This window comes from Corythoichthys intestinalis, chromosome 2, assembly GCF_030265065.1.
Source record: "Corythoichthys intestinalis isolate RoL2023-P3 chromosome 2, ASM3026506v1, whole genome shotgun sequence".
Lineage (NCBI taxonomy): Eukaryota > Metazoa > Chordata > Actinopteri > Syngnathiformes > Syngnathidae > Corythoichthys > Corythoichthys intestinalis.
In genome coordinates this window covers 21,054,091-21,077,317 of record NC_080396.1, presented here as the reverse complement: position 1 = coordinate 21,077,317, position 23,227 = coordinate 21,054,091, and the positions used below count along the sequence as shown (strand labels likewise).

Genomic DNA, 23,227 nt, shown 5'->3' with positions numbered 1-23,227 from the left:
ATAAAGTAAGAATTTGAAATTTTTGCTTTTGACCTTCTAGGACCTAGAAGGTCAAAAGACCTAGAATCTAGGTCTTCTAGTTTGAGTCATGCGCATAGCAAACAAAGCCACAAACACTGTGATTGTTTTTAATACTGGGTTCTTGCTTGCGCACTCAACCTGCCATGTCACACCCAAATCGGTTTGTAGTTATATCCCTCCGCATATTATGTCTACTTAGTAATATGTCTGTGCTTGGAATGTTGCTCATAGCTACCCCGATAGCAGGCGACACCGTGCCGAATCCGGCTTCAGCTCGCCAGATCCGCATAGCACTATGCACTATGACAGTCCAAATGATAGGTTACGCATTGTTCCGGGGCGGACGGTGCAGACCGGATGCGCTCAAAATCTGAAATTTAACGGTTGACGTTTGACTTCATTGTCAGCGGTCACCTGAAGGCAACTAAACAGAAGAGCACGCAGGAGTCACGACACATCAGCGGATGGCAAATTTGTCAGGTAAATGCTTTATTCAATATCATAATGACGTTTTGATGTCACTGCTTGCCTTTTAAACAAGTAATTCAACCAAGCGTTTATAAAATGGCCGGTGTATTCAAGTGATCTGCCATGTCTGCAAGTTAAGTAATTAAAAATTTGTTGCATAACAACATATGGAGGGAGAAGGCATTTACTCTATGCTGCTGTAAATGTTTCAAAGTTCGAATACAATTATTCAAACTGAACCCTCCTCCTTGTGTTTGTGTAATTGTGTCACCTCCTTGATTGCACAGATGGGTGAGCCTGGGACCAGGTGCCGCTGATTATCGTCAGCAGCTTACTTAAACCGGTCCTTGGCCTCACATCATTGCTAGATCATTAACTCACCGACGTGACTTAAAGATAACAAAGACTCTTGCAATCCTGATACTGAGCTCACTTTGGTTTTTTTAATCTCCCCTAGATCCTGTATTGCTTGCCTGCCAGAACGCCTGCCTGCCCGTTCACCTGTTCTATCATCAAACTTCCCACCGGATTCTTCATACACTATCCGCCACTTCATGTAAGCGTCAGTAAACTATCATTACCACTGCCAGTTTGCCTACCGTCTCTGTGCTTGGGTCTTCCGTTACCCCAGAACCTTAACAAATGCAATATGTTTACGGTCTAAAAAATGTTCTTTAATATGGAGTAACTTGTCCCAATTCAAATATTTTGTGAAAAAAACAATGTATTGTTATACTGCATTAATATGTCAGCATTAATAAATGGTATGAAAAGTGTTATTATTGCTTTTACCGTATTGGCCCGAATATAAAAGTGGGGGTCCTCTTATATTATATTATATTATACCCATTCACGACGTTAGATGGCGCCAGATATTATTAAAGCGATGTTGTGTCATGACAGATCTCAGGTACTCTCAAGTTTACCAGTTTGCATTATTTTATTGCAATGTTTTTCCTTATTCAGATTTGTTTCAAGACTAGTTAGTTAGACTTCACTTTGACGATTAATGCCGTTATTGCAATTTTGTTGTTTTATCACAATAGCTTGGTTTATTTACATTTCAAAAACCAGAAGCCATTCGTTTACGAATGTGATTCCACTTCAGTTTACATATTTAAATGTTCAGATATTAAGATTTGAATGAGGTAAAATCACATGCTTTTTCTCTCAAATATATTGTTATAATTAAAGATGTCCCGATCACGTCATTTTCAAAGTATCAGATTCGGCAAAAAAATATCGGACATGCATTTTTTTAATATATCTTTTTTTTTTTTTTTTTTTTTAATCATTTTCTAATTGTATTTAACGTTACAGACAAAATGTCTTACACTCAACCAGAGTAGTTTTGGCTTAAAGTAGGGCTATCAAATTTATTGCATTAACGGCGGTAATTATTTTGTTTTAATTAATCACGTTAAGTAATTAACGCATGCGCTGCATGACCCACTCACGCATTGTCGCGTTTAATCTAAAAGACGACGTTTTACCTATAGCTAGCGCTAAAAGGCAGCGTGTAATGAGTAGAGAGAATTTTGACAGCCTTTGGAGCCATTTATATGTGGCTAAAGCCTTACAATACCTCTCTCAGCAAGCTGAAAGCTCAACAAATACACTATATGGCAATATTTAGTCACAATATACAAAGTCACATTTATCCTTTAAGAATTACAAGTCTTTCTATCCGTGGATACCTCTCACAGAAAGAATGTTAATAATGTAAATGCCATCTTGAGGATTTATTGTCATAATAAATACAGTACTTTTGTACTGTATGTTGAATGTATATATTCGTCCGAGTTTTATTCATTTTTTTCTTAATGCAGTGGCAAAATGAATATGATCGGGAAAAATTATCGGGAATGATAGGAATTGAATCGGGAGCAAAAAAAAAAAAGTAATCTGATCGGGAAATATCGGGATCGGCAGATACTCAAACTAAAACGATCGGGATCAGATCAGGAGCAAAAAAACATGATCGGAACAACCCTAGTTATAATCATTTGCTTCAGATGTACTGTAATTATTTTCTGTATAAAAATTAATTGGTGTTCAAAAAGAGTCTTTTTCAAACTTGAGTCTTGAAAAAGAGGGGGTCGTCTTTTAATCAGGGCAGTCTTATATTCGGACCAATACAGTAATAGAAAAATTTTATTTGAAATATCAACACAATACAGTATGATACATTGAACAAAATGGACCCCAAATTTAATACTGAAAACGGTTTTGATACAAATCTGGCCCAGATTGGGTAACATGTGTGCGACATCCAGGCCATACAATAATGTAGTTTCTGCTACTTTGGATGGTGTGGCTCAGTGGTAGAGTAGTCGTCCCCCAACCCATAGGTTGTGGGTTCAATTCTCTGCCCTGATGAACTCGCCTAAGTATCCTTGAGCAAGATACTGAACCTCACATTGCTCCTGGTGCTGTGTCACCAGTAGGTAGATGGCGATGTATTGTAAATCGCTTTGAGTGCCTTGAAAGGTGGAAAAGCGCTATATAAGTATAAGTATAACACCATTTGGACCAGTTCTGGCCTAAAACTGGTTGCTGATCCGGCAAGAGACACCACACTGAGTTTGGGCCATTGTTCAAAAAGACACTGGGGCGGATCCGTTTTATGAAATTGGTCCGAAATTTGTAGTAGATCTGGCCCATGTCTGCTCCAGTTATATTTTGCTATCTCGGTAGGTAGCTGAACAAGACAGGTAACATATGGTACAGCATATACTGTACACTGTGTTCTGTATGGTATTGTATTGAGCTATAAACAAAAAACGTGGGGCAATACTCCTGGGATGTCACAAAATGAAAAGCGATTGATTGTTTTCTGAACTGGCAAGCACTGTGTGTATCACCAGTTGGGGGCTTTTGTTCATTAACATCGACAAGAAAAAGGCGGTTAGTTACAGTACTCCATTTCCATAGTGACTCGAGGAAATGATTTTAAAACCTTGGAGGAGAGTAGAAAACAAGATGTTTTCCCATAGTCCTGCAGATCAATGTTGCCTTATTAGTGGGAATATTGTTTGAATGACATTTTCATTGATTACAACTTGATGAGATTAAAGCTCCATCAATAAGTAAACATCACAATTAAACCACACAATCCCTCAAATGCCACCGCTTTATAGGGTTAGTGAGCTATGTACAGTGTATCACAAAAGTGAGTACACTCCTCGCATTTCTGCAGATATTTAAGTATATCTTTTCATGGGACAACACTGACAAAATGACACTTTGACACAATGAAAAGAAGTCTGTGTGCAGTTTATATAATAGAGTTGATATATTTTCCTCTCAAAATATAGCCATTAATATCTAAACCCCTGGCAACAAAAGTGAGTACACCCCTTAGTAAATGCGTACATGCCTAAATGTCCAAATTGAGTACTGCTTGTCATTTTCCCTCCAAAATGTCATGTGACTCGTCACAGGAGTGCTGTCACCATTGCTGCAGAGATTGAAGAGGTGGGGGGGTCAGCCTATTAGTTCTCAGACCATACGCCACACTCTACATCAAATTGGTGTGCGTGGCTGTCACCCCATGAGGAAGCCTCATCTGAAGATGGTACACAAGAAAGCCCGCAAACAGTTTGCTGAAGACATGTCGACAAAGCACATGGATTACTGGAACCATGTCCAATGACAGGGGTGGGCAAACCAGTCCTCGAGGGCTGCAGTGGGTCCTGGTCTTTGTTCCAACTGATCCAGCAGAGAGCTTTTAACTAGAGATGTCCCGATCCATCGGCATCCCGATCCATCGGTTCCGATCACGTCATTTTCAAAGTATCGGAATTGGCAAAAAAATATCGGCCATGCCTTTTTTAAATATATATATATTTTTTTAATTAAATCGTTTTCTAATTGTATTTAACGTTACAGACATAATATGTTACACTCATCCAGAGTCTTTACTTTAGGCTTAAGGTAGGGTTATCAATTTTATCCTGCTAATGGCGGTAATTAATTTTTTAAAAAATGTATCATGTTAAAATATTTAACGCAATTAATGCATGCACTGCACGACCCACTCACGCATTGTCGCGCTCAATCTGTAATGGCGCCGTTTTAACTATATAGAGAGATAAAAGGCAGTGTAAAATGAGTAGAGTGAATTTTGGCAGCCTTTGGAGCCTTTTTTAATTGGCCAAAGCATTACAATCCCTCTTCCTACGATTAGAAATATCATGGGAAGCAATGTGGGGAAGCAAAGTAGCAATTGATCTTTTTCTTAACACCTTATGTTATTTCCCAACCCACAGAAGATATATCAATTGGTAGCACTACGCACAGTCATGGGTCCACTTCCCATCATGCATTTGGGCATGGCTACAGTATCATTTACTGAAAGCTCAACAAATACACTAGATGGCAATATTTAGTCACAATATACAAAGTCACAAGTCTTTCTATCCGTGGATCCCTCTCACAGAAAGAATGTTAATAATGTAAATGCCATCTTGAGGATTTTTGTCATAATAAACAAATACAGTACTTATGTACTGTATGTTGAATGTATACATTCGGCCGAGTTTTATTCATTTTTTTCTTAATGCATTGCCAAAATGTATATGATCGGGAAAAATTATCGGGAATGATTGGAATTGAATCGGGAGCAAAAAAAAAAGAAATCGGATCGGGAAATATCGGGATCGGCAGATACTCAAACTAAAACGATAGGGATCGGGAGCAAAAAAACATGACTTTTAACCAATGATGTTTCAATGGAAACAAGAAGCACCTGACTGCAATCTGCAATCAAACTGATGGCACTTATAATACACCAGATTGGTGAAAAGGTGTCCTCTTGATGGGTTGCAGCAAAAAACCGCACCCACAACGGCTCTTTGTGGAATAGTTTGCCCACCCCTACCCTATGGTCTGATGAGACGGGCAGGCTTTCTTGTGTACTGTCTTCAGAAGAGGCTTCCTCCTGGGGTGACAGCCATGCACACCAATCTGATGTAGAGTGCGGCGTATGGTCTGAGCACTAACAGGCTGACCCCCCACCTCTTCAGTCTCTGCAGCAATGCTGACAGCACTCCTGTAATGAGTCACATGACATTTTGGTGGGAAAACGACAAGCAGTACTCAATTTGGACATTTCGGGATGTCCGTATTTACTAAGGGGTGTATTCACTTTTGTTGCCAGGGGTTTTGATATTAATGGCTATATTTTGAGTTATCTTGAGGGGAAAATAAATAAACTCTTATATAAGATGCACACAGACTACTTTTCATTGAAAGTTTCATTTTGTCAGTGTTGTCCCATTAAAAGATATAATTAAATATCTGCAGAAATGCGATGGGTATACTCACTTTTGTGATACACAGTAAGCATGTGCTGTGTAAAAATTACAAAATAAGCAAAAACATAAGATGCTACGTGCATGTGATGGACTTACCTGATGTAGCGCGCATGACTACGCACCAGTTCGATGACTTTGCCCGTGTTGCTCACCGCCCCGTCAGTGATCAGAAAGAGAACACGGGGGTGTCCAGGAAACATTGGCTGCCTCAGAATCCATTTGAGGGGTGCCAGGATGTTTGTACCCCCCATGTCCGCACGAATCTTCCGAATGTACTCGCAAGCCAGGGCTAGTGCTTCCTGCATCATGTGGAAGAAATTAAAACATTTCACAATAAAATATTATCTCTGGAGGATAATCTACACTGACAGGCAGCTAAGTGACTACAAGGTTAACATTTTACATCACAGTCAGAAGGTTGGGATCAAATCTCTTAAAATGTGGAATTGGGCCGTTCTTCTTATCTTCATATGTTAAGTACAGTATTTTCAAAATGTGTACTCGTAGATCGCCCGGAGCGAGGGCTTTAAAGGTCACCTAGTCTGTTGTTCTTCTTGATGAAGACACTAACTAAAATGGCTACTCCTCCATTACTCGTGGACGGATCCAAATGAAATTTGGTAGGCCTATTCTAGGGGCGTATAAACATCGATCTTCGAGATGGATTTTTTATTTTTTTGTACTGAGGCTGATTGATTAGGTGAGGATTGATTAATTGCAGACTTGTTATATAATTACTCCAGATAACCAAAAACATCGTAATATAGCATCGCATGTTGTCTGGGTCAGGTGTAGAACATGTTTAAGGGAAAAGGATTTTAAAAATTTGATGTGATAGAGAAAAAACTGCAATCAGTCTTGGATATCGCACTCAAAAATTAGTTAAAAATACCTGTCAGAGTTAACTCGACAAAAATGGTGTTTCCCAGTCTTATTGTGAAGTGAGTCTCATTACTACATCGAACTAAACATTAATGTTGACTTAACAAACTTCAAAGTTTGACAAAAATGCATACAGAATTTTAATTTAAAGACAGAATGTTAAGCCCGGGTTTTATTAAAGTACCGTATTGGCCCGAATATAAGACAGTGTTTTTGCATTAAAATAAGACAGAAAAAGAGGGGGTCGTCTTATATTTGCGGTCTAGACATTATACCCATTCATGACGCTAGGTGGCGCCAGATATCATTGAAGCGATATTCTGTCATGACAGATCTCAGCTACTCTCCCCATTCACGATGCTAGATGGCACCAGATATCATTGAAGCGATGTTCTGTCATGACAGATCTCAGCTCTTCTCAAGTTTAACCAGTTTGCATTATTTTATTGCAATGTTTTTCCTTATTCAGATTTGTTTCAAGACTACAGTTACAGTTAGAATTCACTTTGATGGTTAATGCAGTTATTGCAATTTTGTTGTTTTATCACAATAGATTGGTTTATTTACATTTCAAAAACCAGAAGCCACTCATTTATGAATGTGATTGCACTTTAGTTTATATATTTAAATGTTCAGATATTGAATGAGGCAAAATAACATGCTTTTTCTCTCAAATATATTGTTATAATCATTTGTTTCAGATGTATTGTAATTATTTTCTGTATAAAAATTAATTTGGTGTTCAAAAAGTCTTTTTTTCAAACTTGAGTCTTGAAAAAGAGGGGGTCGTCTTATAATCAGGGTCGTCTTATATTCAGGCCAATACGGTACCTATTTTCTATGCCATGCCTACAAAAAGTAAATACAAATTAAGATTCAATGATAAACAAACACTGCTGGAGTTAACAGAGTTCAAAATGAGCTACAACTACTTGGCTCCCTCTAGTGGCAAATTCAGGAAACAATAAGTCTGCAATAATTAATGTAATTAATCATCTCTGAGACAAAAAATTAGAAACAGGGTTATGAGGATCGATGCGTATACATACCAAGTATTTACCTACCAAATTTCATACTGACCTGTCCACGAATAATGAAGGAGTATCCATTTTAATTTTACAAATAATTACCGTAATTAATTAGCCATGAGACAAAGAAATCCAGCTCTGAGGATCAATGTGTGTACATGCCTACAATATACGTACGAAATGTCATTGTGATCCGTGCATGACGGAGGAGTAGCTATTTTAGTTAGCGACCTCCCCATGAAGAAGAACATGAACAGTGAGTGATATTTTTAGAACTCTAAAAACATAGTAAGGAACAAGTATCACCGTTAGCACGCATTTGTAATTGATGAAATTCAAAGTTAGCGTTGGAAGAGAAGAAAAATATGAGTCCTTATGTCAGGGCAACTGTTGTGACAAACTGTCAAAAGTCCTTTGACTAATTTACTTCAAATTTGCAGACCACAGGAATAAATATGATAAATATGTAGAATTTTTTTTTTCTTATTATTAATGGGCTAACTAATCTAAAAATGATTGTCGGTAGTTAGTAGACTACAAATTCAGGAAACCTTGTCTGAGTTATGTTGTGTCAACCAAATCTTTTAAGAAATTCTACCAGAACACCAGGTCTATTTCATTATTGGTAGTTGTTAATGGATGCGTAAGATGATAATGAGAATGTGAAAAATGAGTGTGGCTCAGTGAGCACTTCTGGAAGCCACTTAGCATTACACACACACACATCTAATCAGTGCCACTTCAAATGGTGGCTATAAGCATAGACAGGAAATCAAATGTAGGATTAGCTCAGGTGCTACATCACATCTTGCTTCAGACGGACAAAACCAACTGTGGTTGTTTGGTTTATCCATTTACTTACTTATCTTATTATACTTTATGTGATATAATTGGGGTTGTTCCGATCATGTTTTTTTGCTCCCGATCCGATCCCGATCGTTTTAGTTTGAATATCTGCTGATCCCGATATTTTCCGATCCGATTGCTTTTTTTTTTTTGCACCCGATTCAACTCCAATCATTCCCAATAATTGTTCCCGATCATATACATTTTGGCAATGCATTGAGAAAAAAAATAATAAAACTCGGACGAATATATACATTCAACATACAGTACATAAGTACTGTATTTGTTTATAATGACAATAAATCCTCAAGATGGCATTTACATTATTAACATTCTTTTTGTGAGAGGGATCCACGGATAGAAAGACTTGTAATTCTTAAAGGATAAATGTGACTTTGTATATTGTGACTAAATATTGCCATATAGTGTATTTGTTGAGCTTTCAGTAAATGATACTGTAGCCATTTAACTGTTCTGCCCAAATGCATGATGGGAAGTGCAACCATGACTGTGCGTAGTGGCACCAATTGATATATCTTCTTTGCGTTGGGAAATAACATAGGGTGTTAAGAAAAAGATCAACTACTACCTTTCTTCCCCACATTGCTTCCCACGATATTTCTAATTGTTGAGAGAGGGATTGTAAGGCTTTAGCCTATTAAGTCCAAAGACTGCCAAAATCCACTCTATTCAATTTATGCTGCCTTTTAGCTCTATATATAGGTAAAACGGCGCCATTATAGATTGAATGCAACAATGCGTGATTGAGTCATGCAGCGCATGCGTTAATTGCGTTAAATATTTTAACGTGATTAATTTTTTAAAAATGAATTGCCGCTGTTAACGCGATAAATATGATAGCCCTACTTTAAGCCATAACTAAAGACTATGGATGAGTGTAAGACATTTTGTCTGTTACGTTAAATACAATTAGAAAATGATTTAATTTAAAAAAGATATATATATATATATATATACTGTATATTTTTAAAAAAGGCATGTTCGATATTTTTTGGCCGATTCCGATACTTTGAAAATGACGTGATCGGACCCGATCAATCGATCAGGTCTTTAGATATAATACATAATATAACTGTATTTTTTCCCCCACATTAATTCCTTTCTTTATCCAGCTAAGGTTTATTTAAAAAGAGACATGTTGCATTCTATAGCTAAATATTCATCACTGTTTACCAAAATACATACTGTGAAATATGTTATGGTCATTGAAAAACGCAAAGGACACTACCAATAGAAAAATATGATTAATGACCAGCTCTTCAGAAAAGCATTTTTTTTTTTTGGTCATGTCTCTTTTCCACCTGACACATTCATCAGCGTCTGAGTAATGTCTGCGTTTATATCAGTTCAATAATCGTAAAAACCTTCCCACTGCTCTTTATGACCGATCTGAAATATGAAGTTAAGATGATATTGTAAAAGCCACAAAAAGACAGATTAAGGAATCCTGCAATGGATGACAAATGTGCCTTGACTTAAAGTCTCCACTTTTGTATTCCACTAAAAGGCCATTCAATATCAGCAACAGACAGTTACTTTATTTCTTTCTTCTATGCTCTCCTGATTTCTACATTTTTTTAAATCACATATTTCCACAAATACTTTTATTTCTTCGATCATTGCCAATTTAAATATTTCATAAAATATAGATAAGTGATGCTCTGATATTGCTCTGATCTGTGATCTTTGGCTGTTAATTTAGCATTTGCTGTGATTAATGAAACGATGCTTTCTACCAGAAAAGCCCTTCAGTTAAAAATCAGTTGAAACCCTCTTGAAATTCACCCACAAGTTCTTTTGTGAATGGCTTTAGGGGAAAAAAAAGTCATATTCAACACTGGAGGTTTTCAATCAAGGATAGACATTTTTTTGTGGGTTTTTTTTTCTGGTCAACTGCCATCGCTGTAGGAGGTTCATACCCAGTTCATATCATTACTAACATTTCATTTCTCCTAAATATTGTGCAATGGCAATAAATTCAGTTTCTCAGTTTTACCTCTTCGTAGTTCTGACTGCTTGAGAAAAGAGATTTGAAGGTGGAGCCAAAGCTTATTAAGTTGAATAGGCAGCCCGGTACTAGACTCTTTAGAATCACCACCAAGGCATCCTAGGACAGAGCATGAAACATAAAATGAGTGATCTCAACAGAGTGCAAAGATTATAAAAATAACCTCTGACAAAATTCTCTTTGTAGCACCTTCGTACGGTTGATATTGACACCACTCATGCTTCCGCTACAGTCGATGAGGAAGATGAACTCTCCGTGCACCTTCCTAAGGTCAGAGCTGACGGGCTTAAAGTTGGGACATAAGTTGAGCATGACAACAGGGTTATGGAGGATGTCCTTGTGCAGCCGCCTTTGAATGGCTTCCACCTATGCAACAGAGACAAGACAAAAGTGACTGTTGTGGCATGACAGCAATATTCCAGGCCGAATGTGGTGAGTTTCCATGGAAACGCATTGTGATGGTTAAGATGGTGGCGTTGATGTGTGAAAGGACTAATGACCACACGGGTGAAAGCTGTTATAAGAGCAATTCTGAAGTATTGTGAAGCTGACACTTGTGCTAACTGATTTTTTTCACTGAAAATTGTGTATTTACGTACATTGTATTAAATCATTCACTGTCATTAGCAGCGACAGGCATCGAATCCAGTTGAACTGGGAAGGCTGACATTCAATTTTCACGTACATTCCGGGCACTTACATTTTCATTCAGGGTCTTTGGGGGGACTGAAATAAGGCTGTATGGTTCCTGCCCCACCCCGTTTTTAATGCATCATACATCGGACAGTGTGTGGGGGGGGCATCTGGTCAAGTGCCTGCCCTTCCTCACCTGCACCTCTTTTAATGCACCACATACATCATACAAATGGTGGAAAGACTGTAGTAAAGGAATTCCTTGTTGCTGTCCTGCTGCTCCCTGGCCAGGCTCTTCTATTTTAACACATACACTGCATTTCCCTAGCGCAGTGCTTCTCAATTATTTTCTGTTACACCACCCCCAGGAAGACGTAAACATTTCGCGACCGCCCCAACTCTCTGACGCCACTAGTGGTGTCAACAATAATCGATGCATCTCAATACGGGGCATGGACGATTCGATTCGATGCAGGCAACAAGCCGAATCGATTCAGCGCATTTTAAAATATATAAGTACGTTCAAAAATCTTGCCTGCGCAATTCCGGTGATGCAACGGATTTGGTTTCCCCATTTGCATTATTATTCTCATGTTTCATTTTTTTACACACTCCATAACTCTGGTTAAGTTTCCCACCAACCTCGTAGAAGCCAAAATGTCTCCAGATGTCTGCTTTCAATGTCTTTGGTGCATCAATAATCTTTCTCGCTCCCTCTTTCTCCACTTCAGCCATTGTTATGTTATGTCCTATCTCTTAGAGGTTAGATCTTGTCCCCGAACCCGAACGGGTTGGGCCCAAAATGTCAAGCATTCACGTTCGGGTCGGGTCGGGCCGCGGCGCCGGACTAATAAATAATTTTTTTAAAATGGGATAAAACCGAGAGCAGGCTCTCTGTATTGTGCATTTGCTTGTGCACGCACATGAAGGCAGTGGCGCCGCCCGCTTTTTCTTCTTCTCCTCCCGCTGTGGCGCTTGCGATTCGTTACGAAAGACACTTTTATTTATGCACACAAAGGCAACACAAATGTGATCCTTTTGAATCTTCTCCTCTGTGTGTCTGCAAAACCGCATGGTTTTTTTATATTAAACTTTCCCAGCGTTATTTCGTTGTGTAAATGCTTTTATAATGATCATAAAAAATACGTAGACTATTTAAACATTATGAAAACTTGCATTTTTTTTCTGCCAACTGAGAATTCGTTACGAAAGACTTTTTATGCACACAAAGGCAACACAAATGTGATCCTTTTGAATGTTCTCTGTGTGTCTGCAAAACTGCATGTTTTTTTTTAATATTAAACTTTAAACTTTACTTTTTTTCTGCCAACTCGAAGAAATGAAAATAAATTGCTGTTGCTGCGATTTTTTTTTTCCGCATCACTCCAAGAAATAAAAATATTTTTAAAATTCGGGTTTTTCGGGCTGGGCCTGCAAATCTAGTTAATTGATCGGGCTCAGGCCGGGTCGGGCTTCAATACCAGCGGACCGTGTCGTGTTGGGCTGAATTTTTTAGGCCCAATCTAACCTCTACTATCTCTCTGCTCTCTCGATTGCAAAAAAACTGATATTTCCTCATGTTGAAACAGATTGTTATGGCTGCTAAAATGCTGCTGCACTTCATTTTAATTCATTATTTTTTTATTGTTATGTGGTAGTTACTGATTGCATTTCTAAGTTGATTGCACATATATAGTGGGCTAGGCCTACATTTTACTTTTGTTCTACATTGCAATTTAGTTGATGTTTTGTTTGCAACTGAACTGATCCCTGGATTGACATTGCGATAAAGATGCTGCTGCACTACAATATTTTCTTTGTCGTTTTCTCTCTAATATTTACTTGAATATTTTTATAGATGGGTCGTTGTGACTAAAATACAGTGACTGTTATTACTGATTTTGCACAGGAGTTCAGATGTTGCACTGTGTGAAAGGCTGCTACTGTGTGTAAAAAAAAAAAAAAAAAAAAGAGAAAGCCCTGGTCTCATTCAAAGCACCAATTAAATGCTGTGATCTGTTTTTTTTTTTAATATATACATCTGAAAGTATTTTCATTTGACTTCAACCAGGAGTGACACAAGAGCCAATAAAAAGTCGTTTAATGTCTGACCGCTTGTGTTGCCTCATGATTCACGAAAAATATGCTTTGCTTTAGAATTTTAATGCATCCAAGGCTTTAGGGCAGATGCATTGCCGAATCGAACAGAATCGAATCGTGACCCTCTGAATGGAATGGAATGGAATGGAATCGTGGCCCTCCGAATAGTAATCGAATCGGATCGTGAGGGCAGTGCCAATGAAAACCTCTAGACGCCACTGTAAATAGTATCATTTGTCTATAAAATTATTAAAATTATTATAAGTACACCTCTGCCGAACAGTGTGTCCTTTTTCTATTAAAGAAAAAGTAACATAGTAACATAAGTAACATAGATCAACTTCCAATAAGTATAACATTTTTAATATGTTTAAATGTTTTAAATGATTGTACGGCGACCTTGAGTGCCAGACAGGCGACTTCAAATAATATGTATTATTATTTATTATTATAACATTATTAACATTGTTTTGTTTATAACAGAAAAGACTTAAATCGCATCAATTTGCCTGAATTTAAAAAAAAAAACTGTAAAAATACACTCTGTTTTTTTGACCATTTGACACTGAAAAATAAATCAAAATGAAATCAAATGTATCTACAGTGCCTTGCAAAAGTATTCGGCCCCCTTGAACCTTGCAACCTTTCGCCACATTTCAGGCTTCAAACAAAGATATAAAATTTTAATTTTTTGTCAAGAATCAACAACAAGTGGGACACAATCGTGAAGTGGAACAAAATTTATTGGATAATTTAAACTTTTTTAACAAATAAAAAACTGAAAAGTGGGGCGTGCAATATTATTCGGCCCCCTTGCGTTAATACTTTGTAGCGCCACCTTTTGCTCCAATTACAGCTGCAAGTCGCTTGGGGTATGTTTCAATCAGTTTTGCACATCGAGAGACTGACATTCTTGCCCATTCTTCCTTGCAAAACAGCTCGAGCTCAGTGAGGTTGGATGGAGAGTGTTTGTGAACAGCAGTCTTCAGCTCTTTCCACAGATTCTCGATTGGATTCAGGTCTGGACTTTGACTTGGCCATTCTAACACCTGGATACCTTTATTTTTGAACCATTCCATTGTAGATTTGGCTTTATGTTTTGGATCATTGTCCTGTTGGAAGATAAATCTCCGTCCCAGTCTCAGGTCTTGTGCAGATACCAACAGGTTTTCTTCCAGAATGTTCCTGTATTTGGCTGCATCCATCTTCCCGTCAATTTTAACCATCTTCCCTGTCCCTGCTGAAGAAAAGCAGGCCCAAACCATGATGCTGCCACCACCATGTTTGACAGTGGGGATGGTGTGTTCAGGGTGATGAGCTGTGTTGCTTTTACGCCAAACATATCGTTTTGCATTGTGGCCAAAAAGTTCAATTTTGGTTTCATCTGGCCAGAGCACCTTCTTCCACATGTTTGGTGTGTCTCCCAGGTGGCTTGTGGCAAACTTTAAACGAGACTTTTTATGGATATCTTTGAGAAATGGCTTTCTTCTTGCCACTCTTCCATAAAGGCCAGATTTGTGCAGTGTACGACTGATTGTTGTCCTATGGACAGACTCTCCCACCTCAGCTGTAGATCTCTGCAGTTCATCCAGAGTGATCATGGGCCTCTTGGCTGCATCTCTGATCAGTTTTCTCCTTGTTTGAATTGAATTGAATGAATTTATTGTCATTGTCATCATCATCATCAGATCATCATAAACAAAAAATCATCAAAAAAGAAATCATTAACAGTTTCAGAGTGTGGACATTATCAGAGCGTGAATTTGTTTACCTTGTTTGAGAAGAAAGTTTGGAAGGACGGCCGGGTCTTGGTAGATTTGCAGTGGTCTGATGCTCCTTCCATTTCAATATGATGGCTTGCACAGTGCTCCTTGAGATGTTTAAAGCTTGGGAAATCTTTTTGTATCCAAATCTGGCTTTAAATTTCTCCACAACAGTATCTCGGACCTGCCTGGTGTGTTCCTTGGTTTTCATAATGCTCTCTGCACTTTAAACAGAACCCTGAGACTATCACAGAGCAGGTGCATTTATACAGAGACTTGATTACACACAGGTGGATTCTATTTATCATCATCGGTCATTTAGGACAACATTGGATCATTCAGAGATCCTCACTTAACTTCTGGAGTGAGTTTGCTGCACTGAAAGTAAAGGGGTCGAATAATAGTGTCACTTCTCAGTTTTTTATTTGTTAAAAAAGTTTAAATTATCCAATAAATGTTGTTCCACTTCACGATTGTGTCCCACTTGTTGTTGATTCTTGACAAAAAAATTAAATTTCATATCTTTATGTTTGAAGCCTGAAATGTGGCGAAAGGTTGCAAGATTCAAGGGGGCCGAATACTTTTGCAAGGCACTGTATATAGCCGTTTACAAAACCCAAAAGGTCCCCAAAGTGCTTTACAACAAAGACAAACATGGCTCGTAGTAAATAAAAGGCAGGAAAGTATTATACAATGATATTAAGGGGAAAAGAGAGAGAGAGAGAGAGAGAGAGAGAGAGAGAGAAAAGAAACAAAACAACACATCACGACATCAGACAGCAAAATATTTTCCACCATGATTTGCAAATAAATTCTTTAAAAATCAAACAATGTGATTTTCTGGGGGGGGGATTGAAAGTCTGTGTTGCCCTACGACAGCCCCAAAACATCACTGCTCTAGAGGAGATCTGCATGGAGGAATGGGCCAAAATACTAGCAACAGGGTGTGAAAAGCTTGTGAAGAGTTACAGAAAACGTTTGGCCTCCGTTATCGCCAACAGAGGGTACATAACAAAGTATTGAGATGGACTTTTGGTATTGACCAAATACTTATTTTCCACCATGATTTGCAAATGAATTCTTTTAAAATTAAACTGTGATTTTCTGGGGGTGGGGGTCCACATTCTGTCTCTCATGGTTGAGGTTTACCCATGTTGACAATTACAGGTCTCTCTAATATTTTCAAGAGGGAGAACTTGCACAATTAGTGGTTGACTAAATACTTACTTGCCCCACTGTAGTATTCAAGTCACACTAAAGCATGTTGTCAACATTTAACCAATTTGGCAAATGTCAATAAATTGTTGAGCTGCACAGGAAGAAGGCACTAATGAATACATAATCCTGTAAATAATAGTGAAGGATGAAATGCTCAGACAACTATGTTTTGTTTTTTTATTCAATTAAAATAGAAAAGATGGCTGAAGATTCTGTATGTTTTTAGAACTACTGTAGACATTTAACATGAAATGACGACAGGGGTTTGTGCTTTAATTTTCTGAGGAGGTTGTTTTTTTTTTCTTCCATTTTCTCTGCAGTGTGTGATCAGTCATTCATTGTGTGGTTGACAATCATAAGAGCACACTGACACACCATTTCAAAAAGCTTTAGCAAAAGTATGTTGGACCATCTTTGTACTAGGCGGACCACTTTTTATTGTGCGGCAAACCACATTTGTTGCGACATGGATCTCATCAGCTCAAGCACTCTGCTCAGATGCTGCGTGACACTCTTACCTTGGTCTCATTGCTGGAATCCTTCTTGGTGGCCTTGATGAAGTCGCTGCGGCCATGGATGTACTCGTCATACTCATCTTGCGTCATGTCTCCGCTCTCTATGAGCACTTGAGGCACGTGAGGTTCTGTAGGAAACCACAGGCTAAGTATATTAGGATATTATAATCAGTAATAAGTATATTGATAAGGACAGGCTAAGTCAGAAGTGCTAAAGCAGTTCGGGTGCAAAAGGTAAAACCTGAGCATGTGACGAAGTTATCCTTATGATTTAATTTGTCAAAGTTAATTATACGCAGATTTTTGTCTTTATCTTGAAAGGCAAGGCCCATTTATTTATATAGCACAATTCAACACAAGGCAATTCAAAGTGCTTTACATCACATGAAGATCATAAAAATCACATTAAATCAGTAGAACTTAAAAGCAAAGACAATCGAAACAGGAAATAAAATGATACATAAAAATCGCATTTAGTCACGACTAGAATACGATTTTTTTTTTAAAAATACTAATAATCATAATAACAATAATTGAAATCAGCAATGGAAATAAAGCAAAAGATGAATAGAAAGCAAATAGATTGAAATATATACAGTGGGGCAAATAAGTACTTAGTCAACAAGTTCTCCCATTTGAAAATATTAGAGAGGCCTGAATTTGTCAACATGGGTAAACCTCAACCATGAGAGACAGAATGTGGGGGGGGGGGACTGAAAATCACATTGTTTGATTTTTAAAGAATTTATTTGTAAATCATGGTGGAAAATAAGTATTTGGTCAACACCAAAAGTTCATCTCAATACTTTGTTATGTACCCTTTGTTGGCAATAACGGAGGCCAAACGTTTTCTGTAACTCTTCACAAGCTTTTCACACACTGTTGCTGGTATTTTGGCCCATTCCTCCATGCAGATCTACTCTAGAGCAGTGATGTTTTGGGGCTGTCGTTGGGCAACACGGACTTTCAACTCCCGCCACAGATTTTCTATGGGGTTGAGATCCAGAGATTGGCTAGGCCACTCCAGGACCTTAAAATGCTTCTTACGAAGCCACTCCTTTGTTGCCCTGGCTTTGTGTTTGGGATCATTGTCATGCTGAAAGACCCAGCCACGTCTCTTCTTCAATGCCCTTGCTGATGGAAGGAGATTTTCACTCAAAATCTCAAATACATGGCCCCATTCATTCTTTCCTTTACACAGATCAGTCGTCCTGGTCCCTTTGCAGAAAAACAGCCCCAAAGCATGATGTTTCCACCCCCATGCTTCACAGTGGGTATGGTGCAATTCAATATTTCCTTTTCCTCCAAACATGAGAACCTGTGTTTCTACCCAAAAGTTTTATTTTGTTTTCATCTGACCATAACACATTCTCCCAGTCCTCTTCTGGATCATCCAAATGCTCTCTAGTGAACCGCAGACAGGCCTGGACGTGTACTTTCTTCAACAGGGGGACACGTCTGGCAGTGCAGGATTTGAGTCCCTGACGGCGCATTGTGTTACTGATAGTAGCCTTTGTTACTGTGGTCCCAGCTCTCTGTAGTAATTCACAAGGTCCCCGTGTGTGGTTCTGGGATTGTTGCTCACCGTTCGTGTTATCATTCTGATGCCACAAGGTGAGAAGGGAGTTGAAAGTCCGTGTTGCCGAACGACAGCCCCAAAACATCACTGCTCTAGAGGAGATCTGCATGGGGGAATGGGCCAAAATACCAGCAACAGTATGTGAAAAGCTTGTGAAGAGTTACAGAAAACGTTTGACCTCTGTTATCGCCAACAAAGGGTACATAACAAAGTATTGAGATGAACTTTTGGTATTGACCAAATACGTATTTTCCACCATGATTTACAAATAAATTCTTTAAAAATCAAACAATGTGATTTTCTGTTTTTTTCCCCCACATTCTGTCCCTCGTGGTTGAGGTTTACCCATGTTGACAGTTACAGGCCTCTTTAATATATTCAAGCGGGAGAACTTGCACAATTTGTGGTTGACTAAATACTTATTTGCCCCACTGTATACTCTAGGTCTGTGAATTTTGGTTCAACCGAACTACTTTTAGAAATTCATGAAACTCCATAAAGACTGTCTGTCTGTCCGTCCGTCCGTCTGTCTGTCTGTGTCTGTCCGTCCATCAATAATCCATCTGCCGCTCGTTTGTTTACCAACAAAGCCGCCATGAAATGACAGTGCATCAGCAAACAAGGTTGTCGTCTCTGGGAGACATGCGGCCCACGCATGCTTTTTAACTAGACGACACCAGGGGAGACAACACCAACAAAGACCTGAAGCATTTCACCCACACACTTGCGTCCTTAGATGGATTTATTTCAAGGACTTTTTTGTGGCCTTCATGTATGCAACATAAAGCACACTAATACATCATTACTAGCCTAGAGGAGGCTTGGAGTGAGTACTCAATCATTTTAAAGTGTGACCTTGTAGACGCACCACTAGGGTAGATGAGGATCTGAACAGGACAATCGTAAGTGTACTTGTCCGCCAGGGTGATGACGACGCTGGTGGCTGACCGGGCCAGAGGGTCAGCGTCGGCTCGGATGGCATGAGACGGGCTCTCCACACCTGCACGGAATCAGCCTTAATGTCATTTTTTTTTTTTTTTTTTTTTTTTTTTTGTTAACCTTCACACTTTAACGTCATGAGTCAGGCTAGTTGTTAATTCCACCTCATTACCTCAAGCTTTTGTATATGTTTGTGTACAACATCCAACCTTCATATTCTGCAGTTAAAATCTGTTGTGGCGTTATGAATGATGCTCATGCTGTCGCATATTACAGAGCTTTGTAGGACTTCAGAAGTGTAGTATGGGTCATTCCAGAATTGGAGTACATTTGTCCTTTAAAATTCTAGCAAATTAAATTTCACTTTTCTGATTTTCTGCTTCACGTCAATAATAGGTAATAGTGTAAAAGATCAATGGTTCAATAAGATCATCTTAAAAATCAGTAAATTTGTTATTATATGATTTGTATTTACAATAATAGGTATTATCACAGCAACAGGGTGGCAAATCTTTCACAATGTTGGTTTTATTTAGGAGCAGGAGCTTGGCTGTTAGCTATCTGAAATGACAGCAAAATTACAAACTTACTCATCAAAATAAGTCAAGAAAAATTAAAGGCCAACAATGTTATAATTAGGGATCGATCGATATGAGTTTTTCAGGACCAATACGATAACAGATTTTTGGAGCCGATATTTATTTGCAGTAAAAATGTAAAAAGTGGCATAAAAAATTGAATAATGCAAACACTGAACTTCATTGTTATGCCTAAATTCTGTTTATTGAATCACACAAATAAAAAAACAATAGCTCCAGAAGTGCCTGAATTTCCTAGACTCAGAAACATCTCTTATAAACTTGAATAAAAGGTTAAATAAATAGCTCTCTGGAAAAAAAGTGTTGTTCAAAAAAAAAAAATTAATAATAAAATAAAGTTTTAATCATATTACTGTCCCACTGTGCCACCTTCATAATGCAAATTATTTTTAATAAGAATAACGTAGAAAAATGTTTGTCTTTATTAAATGCTTCATTGAGTGAGTCCAGTCAAACTCGCTCACTGCTGAGCACACACACACAATGTGTTTAACAAGCTAAACGATGATTGACACATTCGCCGGCTTTGAAGGTATCTTCTCTGACAAGATCAAAGCTTCAACTCCTGTCAATCATCGTTAACTTTAACAAGCAAAACTCGCAGTGCACTGTTGAACAAGAAAAACAGCAGGAGGGAGAGTGAGGCTGTACGAGCATGAAGCATAAAAACAAATATATATTTTTTATAATTAAAAACCCGATCCTTTTCACCCGATTCTGATCCTCTGAAAAATGGTGTGATTCCTAGTCCCTATCCCTAGTTTTAAATTGACTTTTTCATATCGGCCGGTCAGATGGGAAAAAAAAAAAAAGGCCGATACGATATACGTCAAATTACCAAATATCGGTCAATCTCTAGTTATAATGATAATAATGTTGGCACGTCACTAACATGTTACTAATTTACACGTTAATAATGTCCATAAACAATGGACATACCGTATTGGCCTGAATATAAGACGGCCCTGATTATAAGACGACCCCCTCTTTTTCAAAACTCAAGTTTGAAAAAAGACTTTTTGAACACCAAATTAATTTTTAAACAGAAAATAATTACAGTACATCTGAAACAAATGATTATAACAATATATTTGAGAGAAAAAGCATGTTATTTTGCCTCATTCAAATCTTAATATCTGAACATTTAAATATGTAAACTAAAGTGCAATCACATTCGCAAATGAATGGCTTCTGATTTTTGAAATGTAAATAAACCAATCTATTGTGATAAAACAACAAAATTGCAAAAACTGCATTAACCATCAAAGTGAGGTCTAACTGTAACTGTTGTCTTGAAACAAATCTGAACAAGAAAAATATTGCAATAAAATAATGCAAACTGGTTAAACTTGAGAGTAGCTGAGATATGTCATGACAGAACATTACTCCTCAAGTTCAGCATTCGCTTCAATGATATCTGGTGCCATCTAGCTTCGTGAATGGGTATAATGTCTAGACCCCGAATATAAGACGAATCCCACTTTTTCAGTCTTATTTCAATGCAAAAAACACCGTCTTGTACTCGTGCCAATACGGTAATTTGTTCTACCCATGCATTCTTTTGCAAAACAGTGTATCGAGAGTCAATACTTTCTGCTTCTACCATACTAAAAAGCACAGTTAGCATGTAGCGGTACACACGATCCACGAATAATAGTTATTGTTTGAAACCCTATGTTCATTAAAACAGAGGTTCCTAAAGTTCCAAGTTCTGTATGTTGACTATGTAAAAGTTAATAGATGGGACTGAAAATGTCTTCAAGGCTGGAATGAACTAATTAATTTCAGGACAAAAAATTGCCAATATGAAGCCTTTTCAAGAAAACTTCATACTGACGATGAAAGGGCCTTGAATAAGAACTGGCACCGTCAACATCTTCTACCTTCTTCTATGATGGACACTCCTCAAAGAACAATTTCTTTACACAGAGACAGGCTAGTATTGGTAAACCTCTGACCTGCTAAGAGGTAGGGTGCTCGTATCTCCAGCTGAAAGTTAAACTCGTAGTCCATGGAGTTGATGACCTCATCCGCCAGCAAAGCCGACAAACAAAAGTGAGAAGATGTGGGAGCGCGATCTTGTGGGCTATAGCCACACTGATGTTTGTCCCTCCTAAAATATAAGAAATACTGAATGAGTTGAAATCTGAATTCATGGCTGAAAAGGCTTGATGATTGCTGTGTTAAATTCTCCTTTAAAATACATACAAATAAAACTTAATATTTGTGTGTTTCTTACATCCTGGAGAAGTTTGGGGATAATCCCTGCTCCTCGTTGATACTTCTTTGTACACGTGGCGTGCACACTGGTGGCGTGCTCACGCTAATGCCGCCACTAGGTAGAGTGGAGAGCTCACAGGAGGTACTGACCAGAATTTGAACCGTCTCCAAAGGAGGAATTATCCCCAGGTTTACGACTAGCACTTTCCTCTCCAAATCCTCATCCAGAAGTATATGTCCTGGAAGACCAACTTGATAAGATTCTTGAACCATTGATCTTTTCGTTCTGAGCTATGTACAAAAGCTGTATGTACAAGAGCTTAAGATGCTTGAAAATAGAAGATCAAGTCATCTCACCAACGCCGCTAGGCAGGCCTCCATTTGGTGTGTTGCATGAATTGTGGTGAGGGTCATCTATCTTGGCTTTGTCCTTGATTTGCAGTGTGATAATCTGACTGGAAATCATCGCCTCAAAGCCCACAACAATGTTTTTTTCCTCCAGCGGGTATATGAAGATACCTGCAACACCACCGGAGATGAAATACAATAACATACAGAAGGGAAAATGATCAGAACGGGACGCTTATTCATAGGGAATTTAAAAACACATCTCACCTTCGATGGCATGATCCTCAATATTTTCATATGTCATGGAAGCGGTCATAGCTTGAGTGTACCCTCTGACACAGGAAGTGATGTCGGAGACACTGAGTGGTAGAGCGCTACGATTTTCCTTGTTGATGAGTCCAGGCATGGCACTACAATTAGGAATATTGAAACGACAAAGAGGAACAGTTAATGTAAGAAAATTACACATGTCATTCAGATGACAAGAAGATACCGTGGAGCTTTCCAAATAATCAGTCCACCTCACAAGACACTTGATTACCATAGTATGTCATGGAAACGGACAGTAAACAATAAGTTTCATGTTCAAAATTGTATTATAACTAGGGATGTCAAAATTATCGCGTTAACGGGCGTTAATTAATTATTTTAATTAATCACGTTAAAATATTTGACGCAATTACCACACATGCCCCGCTCAAACAGATTAAAATGACAGCAG

At 38.2% G+C, this 23,227-nt stretch overlaps 1 protein-coding gene across 1 annotated transcript in view; it reads right to left on the bottom strand.

The window, feature by feature from the left end:
* Nucleotides 1–23,227, bottom strand: part of vwa5b1 (von Willebrand factor A domain containing 5B1) — an 88,964-nt gene that overhangs the window by 32,706 nt on the left and 33,031 nt on the right. The window contains exons 2-10 of the mRNA XM_057820224.1: nt 22,774–22,916; nt 22,516–22,677; nt 22,178–22,397; nt 21,897–22,051; nt 19,269–19,400; nt 16,825–16,949; nt 10,782–10,958; nt 10,581–10,691; nt 5,904–6,106 (exon numbers count right to left, since the gene is read on the bottom strand). Of these exons, the coding sequence (XP_057676207.1) occupies nt 5,904–6,106; nt 10,581–10,691; nt 10,782–10,958; nt 16,825–16,949; nt 19,269–19,400; nt 21,897–22,051; nt 22,178–22,397; nt 22,516–22,677; nt 22,774–22,912 (1,424 nt within the window). The 5' untranslated portion in view covers nt 22,913–22,916. The remainder of the gene's footprint in view (nt 1–5,903; nt 6,107–10,580; nt 10,692–10,781; nt 10,959–16,824; nt 16,950–19,268; nt 19,401–21,896; nt 22,052–22,177; nt 22,398–22,515; nt 22,678–22,773; nt 22,917–23,227) is intronic.